This window comes from Cherax quadricarinatus, unplaced genomic scaffold (genome assembly GCF_038502225.1).
Source record: "Cherax quadricarinatus isolate ZL_2023a unplaced genomic scaffold, ASM3850222v1 Contig4024, whole genome shotgun sequence".
NCBI classification, from domain to species: Eukaryota; Metazoa; Arthropoda; class Malacostraca; order Decapoda; family Parastacidae; genus Cherax; species Cherax quadricarinatus.
The window spans coordinates 1,770-25,055 of record NW_027199050.1 but is presented as its reverse complement, the minus strand read 5'-3'; the positions used below and the strand labels follow the sequence as shown (position 1 = coordinate 25,055).

At 39.9% G+C, this 23,286-nt stretch overlaps 1 protein-coding gene across 1 annotated transcript in view; it reads left to right on the top strand.

Moving 5' to 3' along the window:
* Positions 1 to 23,047, top strand: part of LOC128704647 (uncharacterized) — a gene marked incomplete at its 5' end in the record, with an annotated part of 28,296 nt that extends 5,249 nt beyond the window's left edge. The window contains 10 exon segments of the mRNA XM_070081753.1: positions 69 to 178; positions 1,302 to 1,412; positions 5,440 to 5,500; positions 7,679 to 7,825; positions 12,409 to 12,428; positions 15,845 to 16,043; positions 17,436 to 17,654; positions 18,759 to 18,868; positions 20,550 to 20,670; positions 22,242 to 23,047. Of these exon segments, the coding sequence (XP_069937854.1) occupies positions 69 to 178; positions 1,302 to 1,412; positions 5,440 to 5,500; positions 7,679 to 7,825; positions 12,409 to 12,428; positions 15,845 to 16,043; positions 17,436 to 17,654; positions 18,759 to 18,868; positions 20,550 to 20,670; positions 22,242 to 22,390 (1,247 nt within the window).
* Between the last annotated feature and the right edge of the window lie 239 nt (positions 23,048 to 23,286).

The following is a 23,286-nucleotide window of genomic DNA, read 5'->3' as shown; positions in this document are numbered from 1 at the left end:
CCTGGTACTTTATTGTATTTACTGTAACTGTGATTTTAAATGTACATCTCTATGGTATCTCTTCGCAGGATTCCAAAGAGGTGACGGCGTCTTTGGTGCTATTATTGTGCGGCAACCGCCGGCTGACGACCCCAATCATGATAGATACGATTATGATTTCCCTCAGCATGTGATCATGGTATGTCATTTTAGTATTCTTTTACCTGTTATTTAACCTATGAATACCATCATAGGCCTTCTTCCAGGCCTACTCAAAACCTTCTCCAAACTTATGTATTTAATTAGAGTTTTTTTCCATGAAAATAGTGATCTAGAGATACGTATATATTTTCAAACATAATGTAGATATATAAGTGTGAATTAGGTGTACTTTATTAACCCGTAAACGGTCCAAACAGATCTACGGTTTTTTTACATATTTTCAAATATAACAAAAAAAAAAGTAGATCAAAGTTTTTTTACACATTTTCAAATGTAAAAAAACAAAAAGATCTACTTTTTTACATACTTTTAAATGTTGAAAAAACGTATATATACGTTTGGACCGTTTACGGGTTAATTAGAATTTTTTTTCACGAAAATAGTGATCTAGAGATACATATTTTCAAACATAAACAATGTAGATATACAAGTGTGAATTAGGTAAATGTAATACTTTATTAATAAATATTTATCCTAAACTATTGTGATAAAAATAAATTAAATAATATATGTACTGTAGAAACCCCTTCTGCTGTGTAAATTACTGAATATAAAAAGAAAAACTTTTGTTTTTATAATTTTAGGTCTCCGTGCCTTGGCGGGAGACGGCCGGTACAGTGGACCCCCGGTTAACGATATTTTTTCACTCCAGAAGTATGTTCAGGTGCCAGTACTGACCGAATTTGTTCCCATAAGGAATACAGTGGACCCCCGCATAACGATTACCTCCGAATGCGACCAATTATGTAAGTGTATTTATGTAAGTGCGTTTGTACGTGTATGTTTGGGGGTCTGAAATGGACTAATTTACTTCACAATATTTCTTATGGGAACAAATTCGGTCAGTACTGGCACCTGAACATACTTCTGGAGTGAAAAAATATCGTTAACCGGGGGTCCACTGTATTGTGAAGTAGATTAGTCCATTTCAGACCCCCAAACATACACGTACAAACACACTTACATAAATACACTTACATAAATACACTTACATAATTGGTCGCATTGGGAGGTGATCGTTATGCGGGGGTCCACTGTACATGAAAAAAATTACTGTACATACTACTTTGCTTTTAATTGTACTGTTGTTCTTGTTACAGTTCCATGACTGGCTGCACATGCCTACACTGGATAAGTTTATTCTCAGACATCATAGCGGCGGAGACGATTTTCCTGAATCCATGCTTGTAAACGGCCAAGGACCTCACCAGGTTCGTGCAGGCTTCTTAACTGTATACAAGAGGACACAGCATATACAGCACTTTCTTTTCAGTGTTCCATGATTTTGTTGGCTTCAAACTGAGTCGTTGTTCATTATACCTGGAGGTTACCTGGAGGTTATTCCGGGGATCAACGCCCCCGCGGCCCGGTCCACGACCAGGCCTCCCGATGGATCAGGGCCTGATCAACTAGGCTGTTACTGCTGGCCGCACGTAGTCTGACGTACGAGCCACAGCCCGGCTGATCCGGCACTGACTTTAGGTATCTGTGATTGTCACTGGCAGTTGGAACAATGGTTCAATTGAAAGACAACGAAAATATATAACACCAAATATAGTGCTTTATAAATAACAAAAAGACACAATACCGTGGCTGGAGCTTACGACGACATTTCAGTCCGACTTGGACCGAAACGTCGCCACAAGCTCCTTCTCCTATGTGCGGGTTATTTGTGTAGAAGTGCTTTATATGTGGGTCCCTCTTGTACTGTCATGTCATCATGGTTATATGTTACACAACTAAATTCTAGCATCGTATTAGAACACAATAACACTGTCTACTGAACCATGCCTGGATGACCCTCGTGGGTTTAGCGTTTAGTTTTGATTTTAATAATGCTTCTTCATGGGAAAGTGGAGAAGAATTCTTCCTCCATAAGCCATTTGTGTCATAAGAGGTGACTAAAATGCTGGGAGCAAGGGGCTAGTAACCCCCTTCTCTTGTATACATTACTAAATATAAAAAGAATTTTATATATGACCTGAGCGAAAGTTATTTAAATATACCTATTATATACCCCATACCTATCCTATGGGTGGTAGTCAAAATATTACAGAGGCACATAATGGGTCCATGTACTGTACTGCAGCATTACAGAGGCACATAATGGGTCCAGAGACTGTACCTCAACATTACAGAGGCACATAATGGGTCCAGAGACTGTACCTCAACATTACAGAGGTACATAATGGGTCCAAGGACTGTACCTCAACATTACAGAGGCACATAATGGGTCCAGAGACTGTACCTCAACATTACAGAGGTACATAATGGGTCCAGAGACTGTACCTCATCATTACAGAGGCACATAATGGATCCAGAGACTGTACCTCAACATTACAGAGGCACATAATGGGTCCAGGGACTGTACCTCAACATTACAGAGGCACATAATGGGTCCAGGGACTGTACCTCAACATTACAGAGGCACATAATGGGTCTAGAGACTGGGCCACAAGGTTCTGATAGCTGAACAAGCAGGGCCCCACTTATACAACAAGCAGGGCCCCACTTATACAACAAGCAGGGCCCCACTTATACAACAAGCAGGGCCCCACTTATACAACAAGCAGGGCCCCACTTATACAACAAGCAGGGCCCCACTTATACAACAAGCAGGGCCCCACTTATACAACAAGCAGGGCCCCACTTATACAACAAGCAGGGCCCCACTTATACAACAAGCAGGGCCCCACTTATACAACAAGCAGGGCCCCACTTATACAACAAGCAGGGGCCCCACTTATACAACAAGCAGGGCCCCACTTATACAACAAGCAGGGCCCCACTTATACAACAAGCAGGGCCCCACTTATACAATAAGCAGGGCCCCACTTATACAACATGCAGGGCCCTACTTATACAACAAGCAGGGCCCCACTTATACAACAAGCAGGGCCCCACTTATACAACAAGCAGGGCCCCACTTATACAACAAGCAGGGCCCCACTTATACAACAAGCAGGGCCCCACTTATACAAGCAGGGCCCCACTTATACAACAAGCAGGGCCCCACTTATACAACAAGCAGGGCCCCACTTATACAACAAGCAGGGCCCCACTTATACAACAAGCAGGGCCCCACTTATACAACAAGCAGGGCCCCACTTATACAACAAGCAGGGCCCCACTTATACAACAAGCAGGGCCCCACTTATACAACAAGCAGGGCCCCACTTATACAACAAGCAGGGCCCCACTTATACAGCAGCTTAGGTTCCAGACTACTGCTGTAATGCAAAAATTACTGTAAAGTGAATCATAGCTTTTTTTTCCATTTTCTAGTGCATATAAAAGCCTGATAATTCTCCATGGGGAAGTGGAACAGAATTCTTCCTCTGTAAGCCATGAGTGTCGTAAGAGGCGACTAAAATGCCAAGAACAAGGGGCTAGTAACCCCTTCTCCTGTATATATTACTAAATTTAAAAGGCGAAACTTGCGTTTTTCCTTTTGGGCCGCCCCGCCTCAGTGGGAAATGGCTGGTGCATTGAAAGAAAGAAAGAAGATAAAAGCCTGATAATATATGACAGTGTAAACACATTAAGTGAGCAATACAGCTAGGCCTAAAAAATACATATACAATACACACATTACTTAAAATATTTTTGTCCTTAGCTTATAGGAGGCCTAGTCACAGACCAGGCCGCAGGGGCGTTGACCCCCGGAACTCTCTCCAGGTAAACTCCAGGTAATAGCGAGTAATGAATATACAATAGGACCCCCATATCCGCAGGGGATACTTTCCAAAGACTTGCCGTGGATACCAAAACCTCGGATGGTAGAGAACCATATATATAAGTCCTATACATACCTATTATGAAGTTTAATTGACAAATAATGCATAGTAAGTGGAGAATTATCACTTTTTCAATGATGGGAAACATTTCACAGCTCCTCTTAGGCTTTCAAGAACTGCCAACTTCTCTACCTTCGCTGTTTGTGGCCATTATTATGCAAAATTAAGAGTTATTTCTGGGCCACAAGAACTGCCAACTTCTCTACCTTCGCTGTTTGTGGCCATTATTATGCAAAATTAAGAGTTATTTCTGGGCCACAAGAACTGCCAACTTCTCTACCTTCACTGTTTGTGGCCATTATTATGCAAAATTAAGAGGTATTTCTGGGCCACAAGAACTGCCAACTTCTCTACCTTTGCTGTTTGTGGCCATTATTATGCAAAATTAAGAGGTATTTCTGGGCCACAAGAACTGCCAACTTCTCTACCTTCGCTGTTTGTGGCCATTATTATGCAAAATTAAGAGGTATTTCTGGGCCACAAGAACTGCCAACTTCTCTACCTTTGCTGTTTGTGGCCATTATTATGCAAAATTAAGAGGTATTTCTGGGCCACAAGAACTGCCAACTTCTCTACCTTTGCTGTTTGTGGCCATTATTATGCAAAATTAAGAGGTATTTCTGGGCCACAAGAACTGCCAACTTCTCTACCTTTGCTGTTTGTGGCCATTATTATGCAAAATTAAGAGTTATTTCTGGGCCACAAGAACTGCCAACTTCTCTACCTTCGCTGTTTGTGGCCATTATTATGCAAAATTAAGAGTTATTTCTGGGCCACAAGAACTGCCAACTTCTCTACCTTCACTGTTTGTTGCCATTATTATGCAAAATTAAGAGGTATTTCTGGGCCACAGTAAACTGTGGATAACAGAAACTGTAGATACTGAATCAGTGGACATGGGGGTTCTACTGTATTTATTGTAATTAGATTGAAAACCGTTGTATTAGCGAAACTCTAAAGTGAAGAGCTGTAAAATAGGGCCCTACTGTATTATCATTATTGTTATTATTGCTATGCTGTTATTATTACTGCCGTATTTTTAATTTTAAAATTACGCTGTAGTTATTTTTATTCTGATGTTTACAGTTTATATTTTGAACGGTCATTATATATACAGAAACAGGTTTATTTCTCTTAATGACCCTCATGTAGTCACAAGACATTTAAACTCATTAACCAACTTAACCATGTTGTTAGGTAAGACACATATGCAACAGTTAGGTATCTTTATTATGAAACGTTTCGCCTACACAGTAGGCGAAACGTTTCATAATAAAGATACCTAACTGTTGCATATGTGTCTTACCTAACAACCTGTCTGTATTTTATACCATTTCAATGTTCAACTTAACCATTTTGAATAATCTGGCAATTATAAAGATAATCTTTAATAATTTCTTGTGTGATTATATTGGTCTATAAGAAGTATTTTTTGTTTCAGCACGCCGAACCTGCATCACTTCCGGCCTTAATTCCTTATAAACGATTCACTGTTACAGCAGGTAAGATATGTGACACAACAGGTAAGATGTTATGTGACACAGCAGTACACAAATAACCCGCACATAAAAGAGAGAAGCTTACGACGACGTTTCGGTCCGACTTGGACCATTGACAAAGTCACACTAACAGAGGTGGAGCAGGACGGCTATATATAGGCAGGAAGAGGTGGAGGTAGTAGTAGTAGTAGTAGTAGTAGTAGTAGTAGTAGTAGTAGTAGTAGTAGTAGTAGTAGTAGTAGTAGTACAAGAATTGTATATAATACCGACAGGATGAAATGACACATGCACAACACCCGGGCATCCCCACCGTAGACGTTTCGGACCGAAACGTCGTCGTAAGCTTCTCTCTTTTATGTGCGGGTTATTTGTGTATCGTTCCAGTCACGGTATTGTGCCTTTTTTGTTATTTATTTTGACACAGCAGGTAAGATGTCATGTGACACAGCAGGTAAGATATGTGACACAGCAGGTAAAATATGTGACAGAGCAGGTAAAATATGTGACAGAGCAGGTAAAATATGTGACACAGCAGGTAAGATATGTGACACAGCAGGTAAGATATGTGACACAGCAGGTAAAATATGTGACAGAGCAGGTAAAATATGTGACACAGCAGGTAAGATATGTGACACAACAGGTAAGATGTTATGTGACACAGAAGATAAGTTACTATGTGACACAGCAGGTAAGATATGTGACACAGCAGGTAAGATATGTGACACAGCAGGTAAGATATGTGACACAGCAGGTAAGATATGTGACACAGCAGGTAAGATATGTGACACAGCAGGTAAGATATGTGACACAGCAGGTAAGATATGTGACACAGCAGGTAAGATATGTGACACAGCAGGTAAGATATGTGACACAGCAGGTAAAATATGTGACACAGCAGATGTTACGTGACACAGAGTACGTTTTACGAGAGGAAAAAAACTTTTCGTCATCATTCAAAATACTGTTTTATGAACATTCGTTACTTGTGGCTCAGCTGTACTGCTGTTAATATAACTCAGCTGTACTGCTGTTAATATAACTCAGCTGTACTGCTGTTAATATAACTCAGCTGTACTGCTGTTAATATAACTCAGCTGTACTGCTGTTAATATAACTCAGCTGTACTGCTGTTAATATAACTCAGCTGTACTGCTGTTAATGTAACTCAGCTGTACTGCTGTTAATATAACTCAGCTGTACTGCTGTTAATATAACTCAGCTGTACTGCTGTTAATATAACTCAGCTGTACTGCTGTTAATATAACTCAGCTGTACTGCTGTTAATATAACTCAGCTGTACTGCTGTTAATATAACTCAGCTGTACTGCTGTTAATATAACTCAGCTGTACTGCTGTTAATATAACTCAGCTGTACTGCTGTTAATATAACTCAGCTGTACTGCTGTTAATATAACTCAGCTGTACTGCTGTTATGTAACCAGTGTTTCAAAACCATAATCAGTATTCATAAAATAATTTAGTTTTAGTAATTTCTGATTATTAAATGTGTAAAACACACAACATCTGTAAATAATTCACCTCTGTAATCCACAAACTATATATATTTAATCTTTTCTATTTTCCTGAAACACTGAGTAATCGGGGACGTATGCAAATTGTTGATTAATTTTGAATAAAGAATAAAGTCTCTCAATATACGATATAGTCTGTAGTTTACAGCGAATAAAATAATAAATATACGAAAAACAACAACTAGCATTTAGCGCATATAAGTCCAGGACAGACCAAAAAATTATTATAAGGTACCCTCCTGCGAGAAGATTATTGGTCAATTGTAATTTTCTTAACTACACACTTGTGAATTATCACATTTGATAGAATAAGGATCATCTTGGGAAGCTTTAAAAAGAGATTAGGCAGATGTATGAGTGAGGAGGATTGGGTTTGATTAGTACCTGATGTACTGAAGCAAATTCTTGGGTAGATTTGGGTAAAAATTGGACAAATACATGTGAATAAATAGTGTGGAAAATCAAGTTGATAAATGAGACACTTGTGTGTCTATATTAAAGAATAGATACCCAAATGTTCCACAAGTGTCTCATTTATCGACAAATAGGTGGGTAGGAATGGCTGATTTTGAGAAGCACTTGCCTTTTTATAATCCAGTAGGCCTGTTGCAGCATTCCTCCATTCTTATGTTCTTATTCACATTTACAGGTAACAGATACCGCATGCGACTGATCAACACAGCCGTCCTCAACTGCCCCATCGTTGTGTCCATCGATCAACACACACTGAATATTATTGCCGCGGATGGGAACCCCATAGTACCAGTTAATGCCACATCACTGGTTGTTTACCCAGGTTAGCACTAACACTTACCTAAAGAAATAATTGTAATAATAATATGCGCAACTTAAGATGTGCGGAAAAAATTATTTTTATACAGTATTGAAAATTTTTTTCATTAAAAACTGTGAATGATTTTCGACTATGATACACCTACACTTGTTCCTCTGTACTTATACCATTAGAGGTAATTAACACTTCAAACTGGGACTGTATTCAGAGGACTGTAGTTCAAAGACTGTACTTAGAGGCCTGTACTTCAGGGACTGTACATCAAGGACTGTACTTCAGGGACTGTATGTCAAGGACTGTATTTCAGGGACTGTACATCAAGGACTGTACTTCAGGGACTGTACTTCAAGAACTGTAATATAGGGACTGTACTTCAGGGACTGTACTTCAGGGACTGTAATATAGGGACTGTACTTCAGGGACTGTATGTCAAGGACTGTACTTCAGGGACTGTACGTCAAGGACTGTACTTCAGGGACTGTACTTCAAGGACTGTAATATAGGGACTGTACTTCAGGGAGTGTACTTCAAGGACTGTAATATAGGGACTGTACTTCAGGGACTGTAAGTCAAGGACTGTACTTCAGGGACTGTACGTCAAGGACTGTACTTCAGGGACTGTACTTCAAGGACTGTAATATAGGGACTGTACTTCAGGGACTGTACTTCAAGGACTGTAATATAGGGACTGTACTTCAGGGACTGTAAGTCAAGGACTGTACTTCAGGGACTGTACGTCAAGGACTGTACTTCAGGGACTGTACTTCAAGGACTGTAATATAGGGACTGTACTTCAGGGACTGTAATATAGGGACTGTACTTCAGGGACTGTAATATAGGGACTGTACTTCAGGGACTGTACGTCAAGGACTGTACTTCAGGGACTGTATGTCAAGGACTGTACTTCAGGGACTGTACTTCAAGGACTGTAATATAGGGACTGTACTTCAGGGATTGTACTTCAAGGACTGTAATATAGGGACTGTACTTCAGGGACTGTACTTCAAGGACTGTAATATAGGGACTGTACTTCAGGGACTGTACTTCAAGGACTGTAATATAGGGACTGTACTTCAGGGACTGTACTTCAAGGACTGTAATATAGGGACTGTACTTCAGGGACTGTACTCTGTCACAAAATGGGAAACTGTTGATGAAATTCGTTTGCCAATGGATGTACTAATATTTTTTTTATTTACTGATTGAATATTATTATTGGTGTGATGGACGGTACCAATAACAGCACTTTAGTAGCTTCGTAAATTTACTAGAGGAAACAGATCAATTAATATCATCCATTTTATTAATTAAAACTGTAATAAAGAACTCTGAATGAATGAGAGATTTCTTGAGTATATACCAGTAGTGGCATAGTTGAATTTGATTTTGATTTTATAGCAAACTCAAGAATATTAATAATAATGACTGACTACCAATGAATAAACAGAAGAATGAATGGAAACTCAAAATTTGGTCCTGATATACAGTGGACCCCCGGTTAACGATATTTTTTCACTCCAGAAGTATGTTCAGGTGCCAGTACTGACCGAATTTGTTCCCATAAGAAATATTGTGAAGTAGATTAGTCCATTTCAGACCCCCAAACATACACGTACAAACGCACTTACTTAAATACACTTACATAATTGGTCGCATTCGGAGGTAATCGTTATGCGGGGGTCCACTGTATACAGTACAAGCCTCTCCTCGCTTAGCGACGTACTCATTTACCAACGACTCGGGTTTACGATGGGCTCTCTGACCAGTATTCATACCTAAATAATGTATATTAGAGCTGATTTCCTCTATTCTGTTTATTTCAATATACAGTACACTACTGTATAAACATTTAAAAATATACCAGAAATGTTATAAATGGTGCAAAGGTGACATTAAAGCAATATCAAAGATGTTTGACAAATCCACTAACATTATAGTATGCTCCTCACTTAGTGACGAATTTGTTTACCAACGAGTTCTTAGGAATGGAACTCCGTCGTTAAGTGAGGAGAGGCTGTAGTGTATATAGTATTCATGCACTGAAAAGTAGCTTATATAGAGTAGTGAAAGTTAAAATTGAAAAGTCAAAATTGAAAAATTTATTTCCACATGATGGAGTGTTTGTACAGAACCTGACAACACTTGACTATTCATGCTGAAAGCCCAGGGTTATGCAGAGCATTTTGGGTAAGCTTAAGCCTTATTTAAATCTACAATTGCAATAAACGTTATACAGCAGGTTAGGTTCTGGGCTACTGTAGGGCCCCACTTATATAGCAGGTTAGATTCTGGGCTACTGTAGGGCCCTGCTTATGTAGCAGGTTAAGTTCTGGGCTACTGTAGGACCCCACTTATATAGCAGGTTAGATTCTGGGCTACTGTAGCGCCCTGCTTATGTAGCAGGTTAAGTTCTGGGCTACTGTAGGACCCCACTTATATAGCAGGTTAGATTCTGGGCTACTGTAGAGCCCTGCTTATACAGCAGTAGGGCCCCACTTAGGTTCTGGGCTACTGTAGGGCCCCACTTATACAGCAGATTAGGTTCTGGGCTACTGTAGGGCCCCACTTATACAGCAGATTAGGTTCTGGGCTACTGTAGGGCCCCACTTATACAGCAGATTAGGTTCTGGGCTACTGTAGGGCCCCACTTATACAGCAGATTAGGTTCTGGGCTACTGTAGGGCCCCACTTATACAGCAGATTAGGTTCTGGGCTACTGTAGGGCCCCACTTATACAGCAGATTAGGTTCTGGGCTACTGTAGGGCCCCACTTATACAGCAGGTTAGGTTCTGGGCTACTGTAGGGCCCCACTTATACAGCAGGTTAGGTTCTGGGCTACTGTAGGGCCCCACTTATACAGCAGGTTAGGTTCTGGGCTACTGTAGGGCCCCACTTATACAGCAGGTTAGGTTCTGGGCTACTGTAGGGCCCCACTTATACAGCAGGTTAGGTTCTGGGCTACTGTAGGGCCCCACTTATACAGCAGGTTAGGTTCTGGGCTACTGTAGGGCCCCACTTATACAGCAGGTTAGGTTCTAGGCTACTGTAGGGTCCCACTTATGCTGCAGGTTAGGTTCTGGGCTACTGTAGGGCCCCACTTATACAGCAGGTTAGGTTCTGGGCTACTGTAGGGCCCCACTTATACAGCAGGTTAGGTCCTGGGCTACTGTAGGGCCCCACTTATACAGCAGGTTAGGTTCTGGGCTACTGTAGGGCCCCACTTATACAGCAGGTGAGTTCTAGGCTACTGTAGGGCCCCACTTATACAGCAGGTTAGATTCTAGGCTACTGTAGGGCCCCACTTATACAGCATGTTAGGTTCTGGGCTACTGTAGGGCCCCACTTATACAGCAGGTTAGGTTCTGGGCTACTGTAGGGCCCCACTTATACAGCAGGTTAGGTTCTGGGCTACTGTAGGGCCCCACTTATACAGCAGGTTAGGTTCTGGGCTACTGTAGGGCCCCACTTATACAGCAGGTTAGGTTCTGGGCTACTGTAGGGCCCCACTTATACAGCAGGTTAGGTTCTGGGCTACTGTAGGGCCCCACTTATACAGCAGGTTAGGTTCTGGGCTACTGATGTAAAGCAAAAATCACTGTAAAGTGAAGATTTGCCAGTATGGATCTCAGCCTGGGTCTCTTCCAATTTGATGACCCGGAATTGGCTCCCCGGGTAGGGAAGTGTCGTTTATAAAAATATAGTGGACCCCCGCATAACGATTACCTCCGAATGCGACCAATTATGTAAGTGTATTTATGTAAGTGCGTTTGTACGTGTATGTTTGGGGGTCTGAAATGGACTAATCTACTTCACAATATTTCTTATGGGAACAAATTCGGTCAGTACTGGCACCTGAACATACTTCTGGAGTGAAAAAATATCGTTAACCGGGGGTCAACTGTACATGTATAGTATACACATTACTTACCTTAAAATATTCTCGTCCTTAGCTTATAGTGAGTGGTGAATATATTTATTGTAGGAAGTCTGAATAAATGAAAAATGGGTATACAGTGGTACCTCGGGATACGAACAGCTCAAAACTTGTAAAATTATGTAAGTGTATTTATGTAAGTGCTTTTATAAGTGTACTTTTGGGGGTCTGAAATGACTTAATCTGGTTTACATTATTCCTTATGGGAACAAATTCGTTTGGTATCAGCACTCGAACAGCCTTCTGGAACGAAAAAAATTTGTATCCTAAGGTACTACTGTAATTGAAAACTGCTGTATTAGCGAAACGCTGTTAAGCAAAGTGCTGTAAAGCGGGGGCCCTTCTGTAGAAATAGTAATACAGTGGACCCCCGGTTAACGATATTTTTTCATTCCAGAAGTATGTTCAGGTGCCATTACTGACCGAATTTGTTCCCATAAGGAATATTGTGAAGTAGATTAGTCCATTTCAGACCCCCAAACATACACGTACAAACGCACTTACATAAATACACTTACATAATTGGTCGCATTGGGTGGCGATCGTTAAGCCGGAGTCCACTGTATATCATTATGCATGGCTATAGAATTTTTAATTTTTGTTTGTTATGGATAAGCATATTTTTCTAATAGCTAAATTTATAAACTGCAGGAGAGAGATGGGATATTGTGGTAGGTAGTAGGTTAGTAGACAGCAACCACCCAGGGAGGTACTACCATCCTGTGGTAGTAGGTTGGTAGACAGCAACCACCCAGGGAGGTACTACCATCCTGTGGTAGTAGGTTGGTAGACAGCAACCACCCAGGGAGGTACTACCATCCTGTGGTAGTAGGTTGGTAGACAGCAACCACCCAGGGAGGTACTACCGTCCTGTGGTAGTAAGTTGGTAGACAGCAACCACCCAGGGAGGTACTACCATCCTGTGGTAGTAGGTTATAGACAGCAACCACCCAGGGAGGTACTACCGTCCTGTGGTAGTAGGTTGGTAGACAGCAACCACCCAGGGAGGTACTACCATCCTGTGGTAGTAGGTTGGTAGACAACAACCACCCAGGGAGGTACTACCGTCCTGTGGTAGTAGGATGGTAGACAGCAACCACCCAGGGAGGTACTACCATCCTGTGGTAGTAGGTTGTAGACAGCAACCACCCAGGGAGGTACTACCGTCCTGTGGTAGTAGGTTGGTAGACAGCAACCACCCAGGGAGGTACTACCATCCTGTGGTAGTAGGTTGGTAGACAGCAACCACCCAGGGAGGTACTACCGTCCTGTGGTAGTAGGTTGGTAGACAGCAACCACCCAGGGAGGTACTACCGTCCTGTGGTAGTAGGTTGGTAGACAGCAACCACCCAGGGAGGTACTACCATCCTGTGGTAGTAGGTTGGTAGACAGCAACCACCCAGGGAGGTACTACCGTCCTGCCAAGTGAGTGTAAAACAGAAGCCTGTAATTGTTTTACATGATGGTAGGATTGCTGGTGTCTTTTTTCTGTCTCATAAACATGCAAGATTTCAGGTACGTCTTGCTACTTCTACTTACACTTAGGTCACACTACACATACATGTACAAGCATATATATACACACCCCTCTGGGTTTTCTTCTATTTTCTTACTAGTTCTTGTTCTTGTTTATTTCCTCTTATCTCCATGGGGAAGTGGAACAGAATTCTTCCTCTGTAAGCCATGCGTGTTGTAAGAGGCGACTAAAATGCCAGGAGCAAGGGGCTAGTAACCCCTTCTCTTGTATAAATTACTAAATTTAAAAAGAGAAACTTTTGTTTTTCTTTTTGGGCCACCCTGCCTTGGTGGGACACGGCCGGTCTGTTGAAAGAACAATTATGTAAGTGTATTTATGTAAGTGCGTTTGTACGTGTATGTTTGGGGGTCTGAAATGGACTAATTTACTTCACAATATTCCTTATGGGAACAAATTCGGTCAGTACTGGCACCTGAACATACTTCTGGAGTGAAAAAATATCGTTAACCGGGGGTCCACTGTATTACTAAGCGGAACTTCACTTGTGCTGACGACTATATAACTACAGTAAGACTCACAAAATCATAATAACACAAATACAAACAAACCATGGAATGGGTGAGTTTTGAACCCGCGGCAAGTGAGTGATGGTGAGTGGCCTGGAGTGTTATGAATCACCCACCATGGATCAAACCCCACCTGTTCCATGGTTTTTTTTAATTACAGTAAGAGAAGGAAATATAAAGGATAACAGTGTGAATGAGATACAATATTTGAGTGTCATGTTTTTTCTCTGTCCGAGTCATTCCTAAAAATTGTATAAAGTAAATCGTGAGGGTCTTTATAAAGTCGCTACGTACTTAACAAATAATTATTTATAAGTCCATATTTATTTTTTGTTTTATTAGTTTTTTTTGCATATGCTCTTAAAGTAATTTATCTATAAAAATAAAAAAAAATTGATAATTTTTTGCAATCAAACTTTATTTCTATAAAGCTGAGTACAGTATATTATATAATTAATGTGAATGACATAAATTACTACTTTATAAAGTCCCTTATTATGCAAGGCATTTCGGGTAACCTTACACCTAATTTCTGATTAAAAATATATAAATAACATTTAATCTTTGTACATTAAAAATCACATGTGATATAAAATGGAGTAGTGGTATATATATATTTTTTTGATTAGCCTACTTTAGTGGGAGGTGTCCAGTATGGCCCAAAACATCAAATTTTAGATATTTTGATTTTGACTGACTTCTCTCTGTTTAAATGTTTTTCCAATGTGTTTTGAAATGCTGAGAAATTAGAAAGAAGCTCACCTTATACCTGCTGTCAGTGTTCACCTAGCAGTAAGTAGGTACCTGGGTGTTAGTTATCTTTTATTTGCTGTCAGTGTTCACCTAGCAGTAAGTAGGTACCTAGGTGTTATCTTTTACCTGTTGTCAGTGTTCACCTAGCAGTAAGTAGGTACCTGGGTGTTAGTTATCTTTTACCTGTTGTCAGTGTTCACCTAGCAGTAAGTAGGTACCTAGGTGTTATCTTTTACCTGTTGTCAGTGTTCACCTAGCAGTAAGTAGGTACCTGGGTGTTAGTTATCTTTTACCTGTTGTCAGTGTTCACCTAGCAGTAAGTAGGTACCTAGGTGTTAATTATCTTTTACTTGCTGTCAGTGTTCACCTAGCAGTAAGTAGGTACCTAGGTGTTAGTTATACCTGCTGTCAGTGTTCACCTAGCAGTAAGTAGGTACCTGGGTGTTAGTTATCTTTTACTTGCTGTCAGTGTTCACCTAGCAGTAAGTAGGTACCTGGGTGTTAGTTATCTTTTACTTGCTGTCAGTGTTCACCTAGCAGTAAGTAGGTACCTGGGTGTAGTCACCTTACACCTGCTGTCGGTGCTCACCTAGTAGTAAGTAGGTACCTGAGTGTAGTCACCTTACATCTGCTGTCAGCATTCACCCAGCAGTAAGTAGGTACCTGGGTGTAGTCACCTTACACCTGCTGTCAGTGTTCACCTAGCAGTAAGTACGTATCTGGTTGTCGATTGGTGTGGGTCGCATCCTGGAGACGAAATTGACCTAATTTGCCTCAAATGCTCTACCTAACAAGGAACTTTCAATATAGTATGTCACTGATGTCAGCTATGGTCTGTTGTTAAATTAGACACATGTGCAACTCTTGGGTATCTTTATTGAGGAAACGTTTCCTTAATAAAGATACCCAAGAGTTACACATGTGTCTAATTTAACAACATGTCGGTCCTTTGAACCAATCATCTACAGCTATGGCCTGTACAGTGGAACCTCAAATATCGAACTGCTCCCAACTCAACCAATTATGTAAGGGTATTTTTGTAAGTGCTGTTATAAGTATATTTTTGAGGGTCTGAAATCAACTAATCTAATTTACATTATTCCTGATGGGAATAAATTCGTTTGGTAACGGCACTCGAACAGCTGTCTGGAACAAAGAAAGTTCGATATTTGAGGTTCCACTGTACTTGTAAAAATAAAAATTATTATTGTTGATGTTTGTGAAGTTTGTGGCTAATAAAAATTATATCTTTTGTTGACTCACGTAATCACAATGACCCGTGGTATGGTTTATTTCTTTCCAGCAAGTTAACAGTATCAACAGTGCCTGCTATGATGACCTCATTTGTGTTGCTGACCTACGATCACTCTACCCACTGCCCAAGGACCTCCAGACTCCCCAGGCTAACTTCACCTTCTATCTCGCCTTTGAAATGCGCAGGATACATAATTCTCATTTCTACTCTCAAATTTATTATGATTTTGATTTAGGTAAGCTTAAAGTCCGTCAGTTACAAAATGTAAAAAGAAGAAAAAATGTCATATTTTTTCTTTTTCGGGTCACAAAAAAAAATTTAGTTCTATTAAATGTTATGTTGGATTATGAGAATTATATGATTTACTGGTTCTGGAAATGAGCCAAGAATAAAGTCAGAGTAATGAGACTGGAACAGTTCATCAAAAACCTGTACGTACTTAGGAATTGAAGTTTGCGACAATGTTTCAGTCCGTTCGAACCATTGTTAAGTCACAACTGGGGTGAAAAAATAATGAAGATCTGAAGATAGTATGGTAAATTGCCAAGTCACAAATGGGGTGAAAAAAGTAAAGAAGAGGTGAAGGAAAAAGGAAGTGAGAGCAACAGAGGCGGTGGCGGAACATCAACCACCAAAATGTCATCACGAGGTTTCTCTCTTGAGTAAGGATTTTTGGTGAAAAAATACGTCAATACTTTATACACATTGACTGGTTTTGATTGTGACAAATATTTTATTATTTTTATTAACACACTGGCCGATTCCCACCAAGGCAGGGTGGCCCGAAAAAGAAAAACTTTCACCATCATTCACTCCATCACTGTCTTGCCAGAAGGATGCTTTACACTACAGTTTTTAAACTGCAACATTAACACCCCTCCTTCACAGTGCAGGTACTAATATATATTAAGATATATATTATCTTAATATATATTAGCTTAAGAGGTCTGGGGGCCCACTAGTGACCAACCAGTGCTTGTTATTACACAGATACCCACCACTAATCTCTAAGTCCCAGTAATATACAAAAATACAGGTACAGTGGACCCCCGGTTAACGATATTTTTTCACTCCAGAAGTATGTTCAGGTGCCAGTACTGACCGAATTTGTTCCCATAAGAAATATTGTGAAGTAGATTAGTCCATTTCAGACCCCCAAACATACACGTACAAATGCACTTACATTAATACACTTACATAATTGGTCGCATTCGGAGGTGATCGTTATGCGGGGGTCCACTGTACTTATAGGCACCACAAATAATATCTTACATTCTCATGAATTCCTTGCTATGAAAGGAAGGTATGCTATTATTTTTGTTTAATATTTAAATACTTTTTTGTGATTACAGTAGACTATAAACTTCCTGTGATTAAAGACACATGAATGAACACTGTCATTCCATTTTGATAATGAAATATTCTCAGGGCCACAGCACTGCCGTAATGAATGTTCAAAATGTTTGCTTGTGTATCTTTAATCGCAAGAAGCCTAAAGCCGGGCTCTGGGAGTAGAAAATCTCTCGGAACTCATCAAAGGCCCAGCAGAGTTAGGCAGATTATATATCAAGTTGTCACTATATAAACTTGCTAGTTATACTTGAATCACTCTTGTATTAACTTACAGTGGAAGAAGCGCAGCAGATCCCCACACCACAGATCAACAACCTCTCCCTAGTACTGCCAGCCACTCCTATGTTACTCGGAGGTCAGAGTGTTGAGGAACGCATCTGTACCGCAGAGTTAACTCCACTGGAGAAGAACTGTAATGGTGACTACTGTGAGTGTCTCCACATGTACTCTATTCCGCTAGGCTCGGTTGTTGACCTGGTGCTGATTGACGAAGGTTAGTCTTTGACTGAACATCTCTGCAAGAATAATAACAAAATTATCTTTAGAAATAAATTTCAAGCATTATAAATGTGAATGTAATTTTTAACGTCTATTATACATAAATAACAGACTTAATTTTTGTAAAATTTAACATATCTAGTCAAAGTAATATTAATATTACTCTAATACTGTATTCATGGGGAAGCACTAAACCTGGAAGGGTTGATCTGATAAAGGTGAGGGAAGCTCTAAATCTTTGGATCAAGGACCCTTCACCAGCATCAAGAATTGGTGCTTGATGGAAAAACAATAATTTTTTTTAAACTACAATGTATTACACTCTTGTTTATACAGTGGACTCCCGGTTTACGATATTATTTCATTCCAGAAGTATGTTCAGGTGCCAGTACTGACCGAATTTGTTCCCATAAGGAATATTGTGAAGTAGATTAGTCCATTTCAGACCCCCAAACATACACGTACAAACGCACTTACATAAATACACTTACATAACTGGTCGCATTGGGAGCTGATCGTAAACCAAGGGTCCACTGTACATTCCCATACATTGTAGGCCTATTTGCCTACTCAAGACATAGGTCTACAAAGTGTCATGCAACTGCTGATTAGTAAAACAATATAAAAATTTACAAAACTGATCAGATATAAATTGATCAAATACAAATCCTGTATACAGTCATATCTTATATGGTGTAATATTTTGTATATGTAATTGAAAAAAGTACATCCACAATTGAACAGCGGATGGCAAGGCCTTCATACAACACTCTTCAATTCTGGATGAAATTTTTCAATCGCATTATTGAAAAATATAGTACAGTGGACCCCCGCTTTACGATCACCTCCCAATGCGACCAATTATGTAAGTGTATTTATGTAAGTGCATTTGTACGTGTATGTTTGGGGGTCTGAAATGGACTAACCTACTTCACAATATTCCTTATGGGAACAAATTCGGTCAGTACTGGCACCTGAACATACTTCTGGAATGAAATAATATCGTAAACCGGGGGTCCACTGTATATGGAAAAGTGTTGTAAGAGAGCTTACTACATGAAAGTTATAAGTGAAAAATCAAAGAATATTTTGATCCTAGGGCAGTATGGTGACGAGAACCATCCCATTCATCTCCACGGCGAGTACTTCTGGGTACTTGGTGAAGACCGACCCAACGATGTTGTTGATGCTAACATCACACGCAATCAGGTTAGTAATAACAATACAGGTTGTATTAATGTAGGTAGAATTACCGACATTACCTGACATTTTATTTTGGCAACGTTTTGCTCTCCAGGAGCTTTATCAAGCCATTACTAACAGCTTAATAAAACTTCTGAAGAGCAAAACGTTGCCACAATAAAATGTCACATTAGTTGCACTTGTGTCCTTTTATCTAACAACAATACAGATTCTCCTTGAATTACGGTATTTCAACTCCTCGATGGTGCAAAATCAATTACAGTGGAACCTCAAAAATCGAACTGCTCCCAACACAACCAACTATGTAAGTGTATTTTTGTAAGTGCTTTTATAAGTGTATTTTTGAGGGTCTGAAATGGACTAATCTAATTTACATTATTCCTGATGGGAATAAATTCATTCGGTAAAGGCACTTGGACAGCTTTCTGGACTGAAGAAAGTTCGATATTTGAGGTTCCACTGTACTTTGGAGATGAAGGCAACAAGTATATAACTTGTATTCATTTATTTACTTTTCAATACTGTTAATTAGTTAGTTACAGTAATAATTTATTTACTTATTCAGTGACAGTAGTTAATCATTTGCTTATAATATTCATGGTCGACTTACGATTTTTTAACTTAGAATGGTTTGTCAGAACGTGACCCAAGTGTAAGTCGGCGAGCACCTGTGTACAGTGTCGACGAGCACCTGTGTACAGTGTCGACGAGCACCTGTGTACAGTGTCGACGAGCACCTGTGTACAGTGTCGACGAGCACCTGTGTACAGTGTCGACGAGCACCTGTGTACAGTGTCGACGAGCACCTGTGTACAGTGTCGACGAGCACCTGTGTACAGTGTCGACGAGCACCTGTGTACAGTGTCGACGAGCACCTGTGTACAGTAATGCACAGGATAGAATCATTATTTAAATGAGAGAATTGTTTTTGTGACCAAATCTACCTGGATTTCCTACTCTATTTCTGCAACATTGCAAGCTCCTGATGATAGTGTTGACTGCAACATGAAAGGCCTAGAGCTATGATTCAACTCCCTCTGTGGTTATTTTGTATCTGCTATCGCTCATTCACGATTACTGCATTAAAGATATAATGTATAAAGTATGGTGTCTATACTCCAGGTAGACTCTGAAAGATGGGTGACGATGTTAATTTGGAGGGACATCTGAACTGATGTCAGTACACTTCTGGCAAGATAGTGATTGAATGAATGATGGTGACTGTTTCTTCTTAATCACCCAACTTCAGTGTGAGACTTGGATCACTCTGTAGCATGAGATTTGGATCACCCAATTTTGATGGTAGACTTGGCTCACTCTACTACGGCAGTAAATTCCCACCACAGCAGAGTGATCCAAGTACTGTAATTAACACATACTGCCTTAGGAACATTATTACCACAGGAAGTTTGAGCTGATATTGAATAATAACTGGTTTTAAATCCTGGAGGTGGGAAGCACAGTGCCCACACTCAACAATGGGTACAAGGGTGATGGACTGGTTACATCGTTTTCAAGTCTCTTCTGCTTCTATCAACTTTTCTGTACTCGACTGAAGAAGCCTACTGTGTAGGCGAAACGTTTTGAAATAAAGATACCTTACTGTTGCATATGTGGATTACCTAATAATGGGTACAAATTAAAAAAATTACAAAACAAGTTTTTTATGCTAATTTTTTCTTTGTAGGTTATAGAGATGGACAAAAATGGGGAACTGAAAAGAAATTTTGATCATCCAGTGTATAAAGACACCGTCACACTGCCTGATGGAGGCTACACAGTGGTCAGATTCCACGCAAGTAACCCAGGTAATATATTGTTTGTTTTCCTGTGTAAGTTCATACAGGAGGTCCTGGCCTATACATCACCTCTTTTCAGCTTTCAACTGAGGCACTGTTTAGAGCTTTTACCACTTTTCCGTCGTTGTCCAGATTTTCCCTCAACAGTTGTGTAAGGGAAAGGTGACAGCACCATATTTAGAGTTACAGTGGACCCCCGGTTAACGATATTTTTTCATTCCAGAAGTGTGTTCAGGTGCCAGTACTGACCGAATTTGTTCCCATAAGGAATATTGTGAAGTAGGTTAGTCCATTTCAGACCCCCAAACATACACGTACAAACGCACTTACATAAATACACTTACATAATTGGTCGCATTTGGAGGTGATCGTTAAGCGGGGTCCACTGTATACTGTATTTACAGTGTTCTGTACATCATTTTCCTCTATTTACTACTTACCATTAAGTACATTGCTGCCAATCATAGGACGTATAATACGGTGGTACCCCAAGTTTCGTACAAAATTCGTTCCAGAAGGCTGCTCGAGTACCATTACCAAAAGAATTTGTTCCCATAAGGGATAATGTAAATTGGATTAGTCCATTTCAGACCCCCAAAAATACACTCACAAAAACACTTACATAACTGTTTGAGTTGGGAGCTGTAAGAAACTCGGGGTACCACTGTACTTCAGTTCAGTAAGATAAGATAAGATTTTCTTCAGGTTTCTAACCTCGGAGGGTTAGCCACCCAAGATAACCCAAGAAAGTCAATGCGTCATCGAGGACTGTCTAACTTATTTCCATTGTGGTCCTCAATCTTGTCCCCCAGGATGCGACCCACACCAGTCGACTAACACCCAGGTACCTATTTGCTGCTAGGTGAACAGGACAACAGGTGTAAGGAAACACGTCGAAATGTTTCTACCCTGCCGGGAATCAAACCCGGGCCCTTTGTGTGTGAAGCGAGAGCTTTAGCCACCAGGCTACTCCTGGAGCCCAGCCATTGGCCAGGCTTGTCTGGTGCTTGCCTGTTCAACTAGTCTGTTGCTGCTGGTGGTGGTCTGCTGACTCATATATCCATCACAGCCTGATTGATCTGGTAACTCCATACTTCCTCCTATTAATGATTAATACAATTTAGTACACAAATGGTCCAAGTCGGACAGAAACATAGTCATAAGGTTCTTTCTCTTCTATCTGCGAGTTACAGTGGACCCCCGCTTAACGATCACCTCCGAATGCGACCAATTATGTAAGTGTATTTATGTAAGTGCGTTTGTACGTGTATGTTTGGGGGTCTAAAATGGACTAATCTACTTCACAATATTTCTTATGGGAACAAATTCGGTCAGTACTGGCACCTGAACATACTTCTGGAATGAAAAAAGTTCATTAACCGGGGATCCACTGTATTTGTGTATTGTTTGAATCACAGTATTGTACCATTTTCTTCTTAATACAATTCAAGCAACAATGAACTTAGTCGTTTTTGAATCAACCAAATCAATGCATTTCCATCCTATACGTATTTCTGAAATCCTTTCAACTGAGAATTTATACTCACAAAAATTTGATATTATTATTTCATGTGTTACAGGCTACTGGTTGCTACACTGCCATCTGTTGTTCCACTCTGTATCTGGTATGGATTTAGTCATCAAAATCGGAAACAACGAAGACATGCCGAAGGCACCGCCAGATTTTCCGTCATGCGGCAGTTTTAAAGGCTCTGATTTTTTAGTATAAATTATTAATTTAGCTGTGGAAACAAACATTCCAAAATATACTTGACTGACACACATGTGATTTACATATATATATATATATATATATATATATATATATATATATATATATATATATATATATAATATTTTTTTTCAACAAACTAGCCATATCCCACCGAGGCCGAGTGACCTAAAAAGAAAAGCAAAAGCTTTTCTTTTTAAATTTAGTAATTTATATAGGCAGGGTGATCCAAAAAAGAAACACTTTCACCATTATTCACACTATCACTGTCTTGCCAGAGGTGCACAGATATGACAGGTAAGATGCCCCTCTTAATGGTAAATATCTCTTAAACCATACCACGGGCGGGATTTGAACCCGCTGGTCCAGTGGCTAACGTGACGGTCTGGAGTTTTGAGACTCTCTGACCGCGGGTTCAAATCCCGCCCGTGGTATGGTTTGCTTGCAATCGTGTCATTACGATTTCATGAGTCAAATATCTGTTACCCCTCATATATTGTTAATGTGTCAAAATAACTGAGATGTATCTGTTCTTAAAATAATGACATCATTGTTTTGCAAACTTAGTGATGTCATTGCAAATATATAAAGACATCGTGATATTGTTGATTGCAAACTTAGTGATGTCATTGCAAATATATAAAGACATCGTAATATTGTTGACTTCTTACCAACAAAACATTGCAGTAATCTGTACAATAACACTAGTGATCACCTCTTCTAATGTGGTGCGTTTTTATTTGTAAATGCGACAGAAAAAGTATATTGAAATTTTAGTACATTGAAGAGCCTTCATAATAAGTACTACGAAGTTTATAATTCACTTCATCTGTGGTATTTTAACAAAAAAACACAATATATAAGCTTTAAAAGATGCCAACTGATGTTATAAA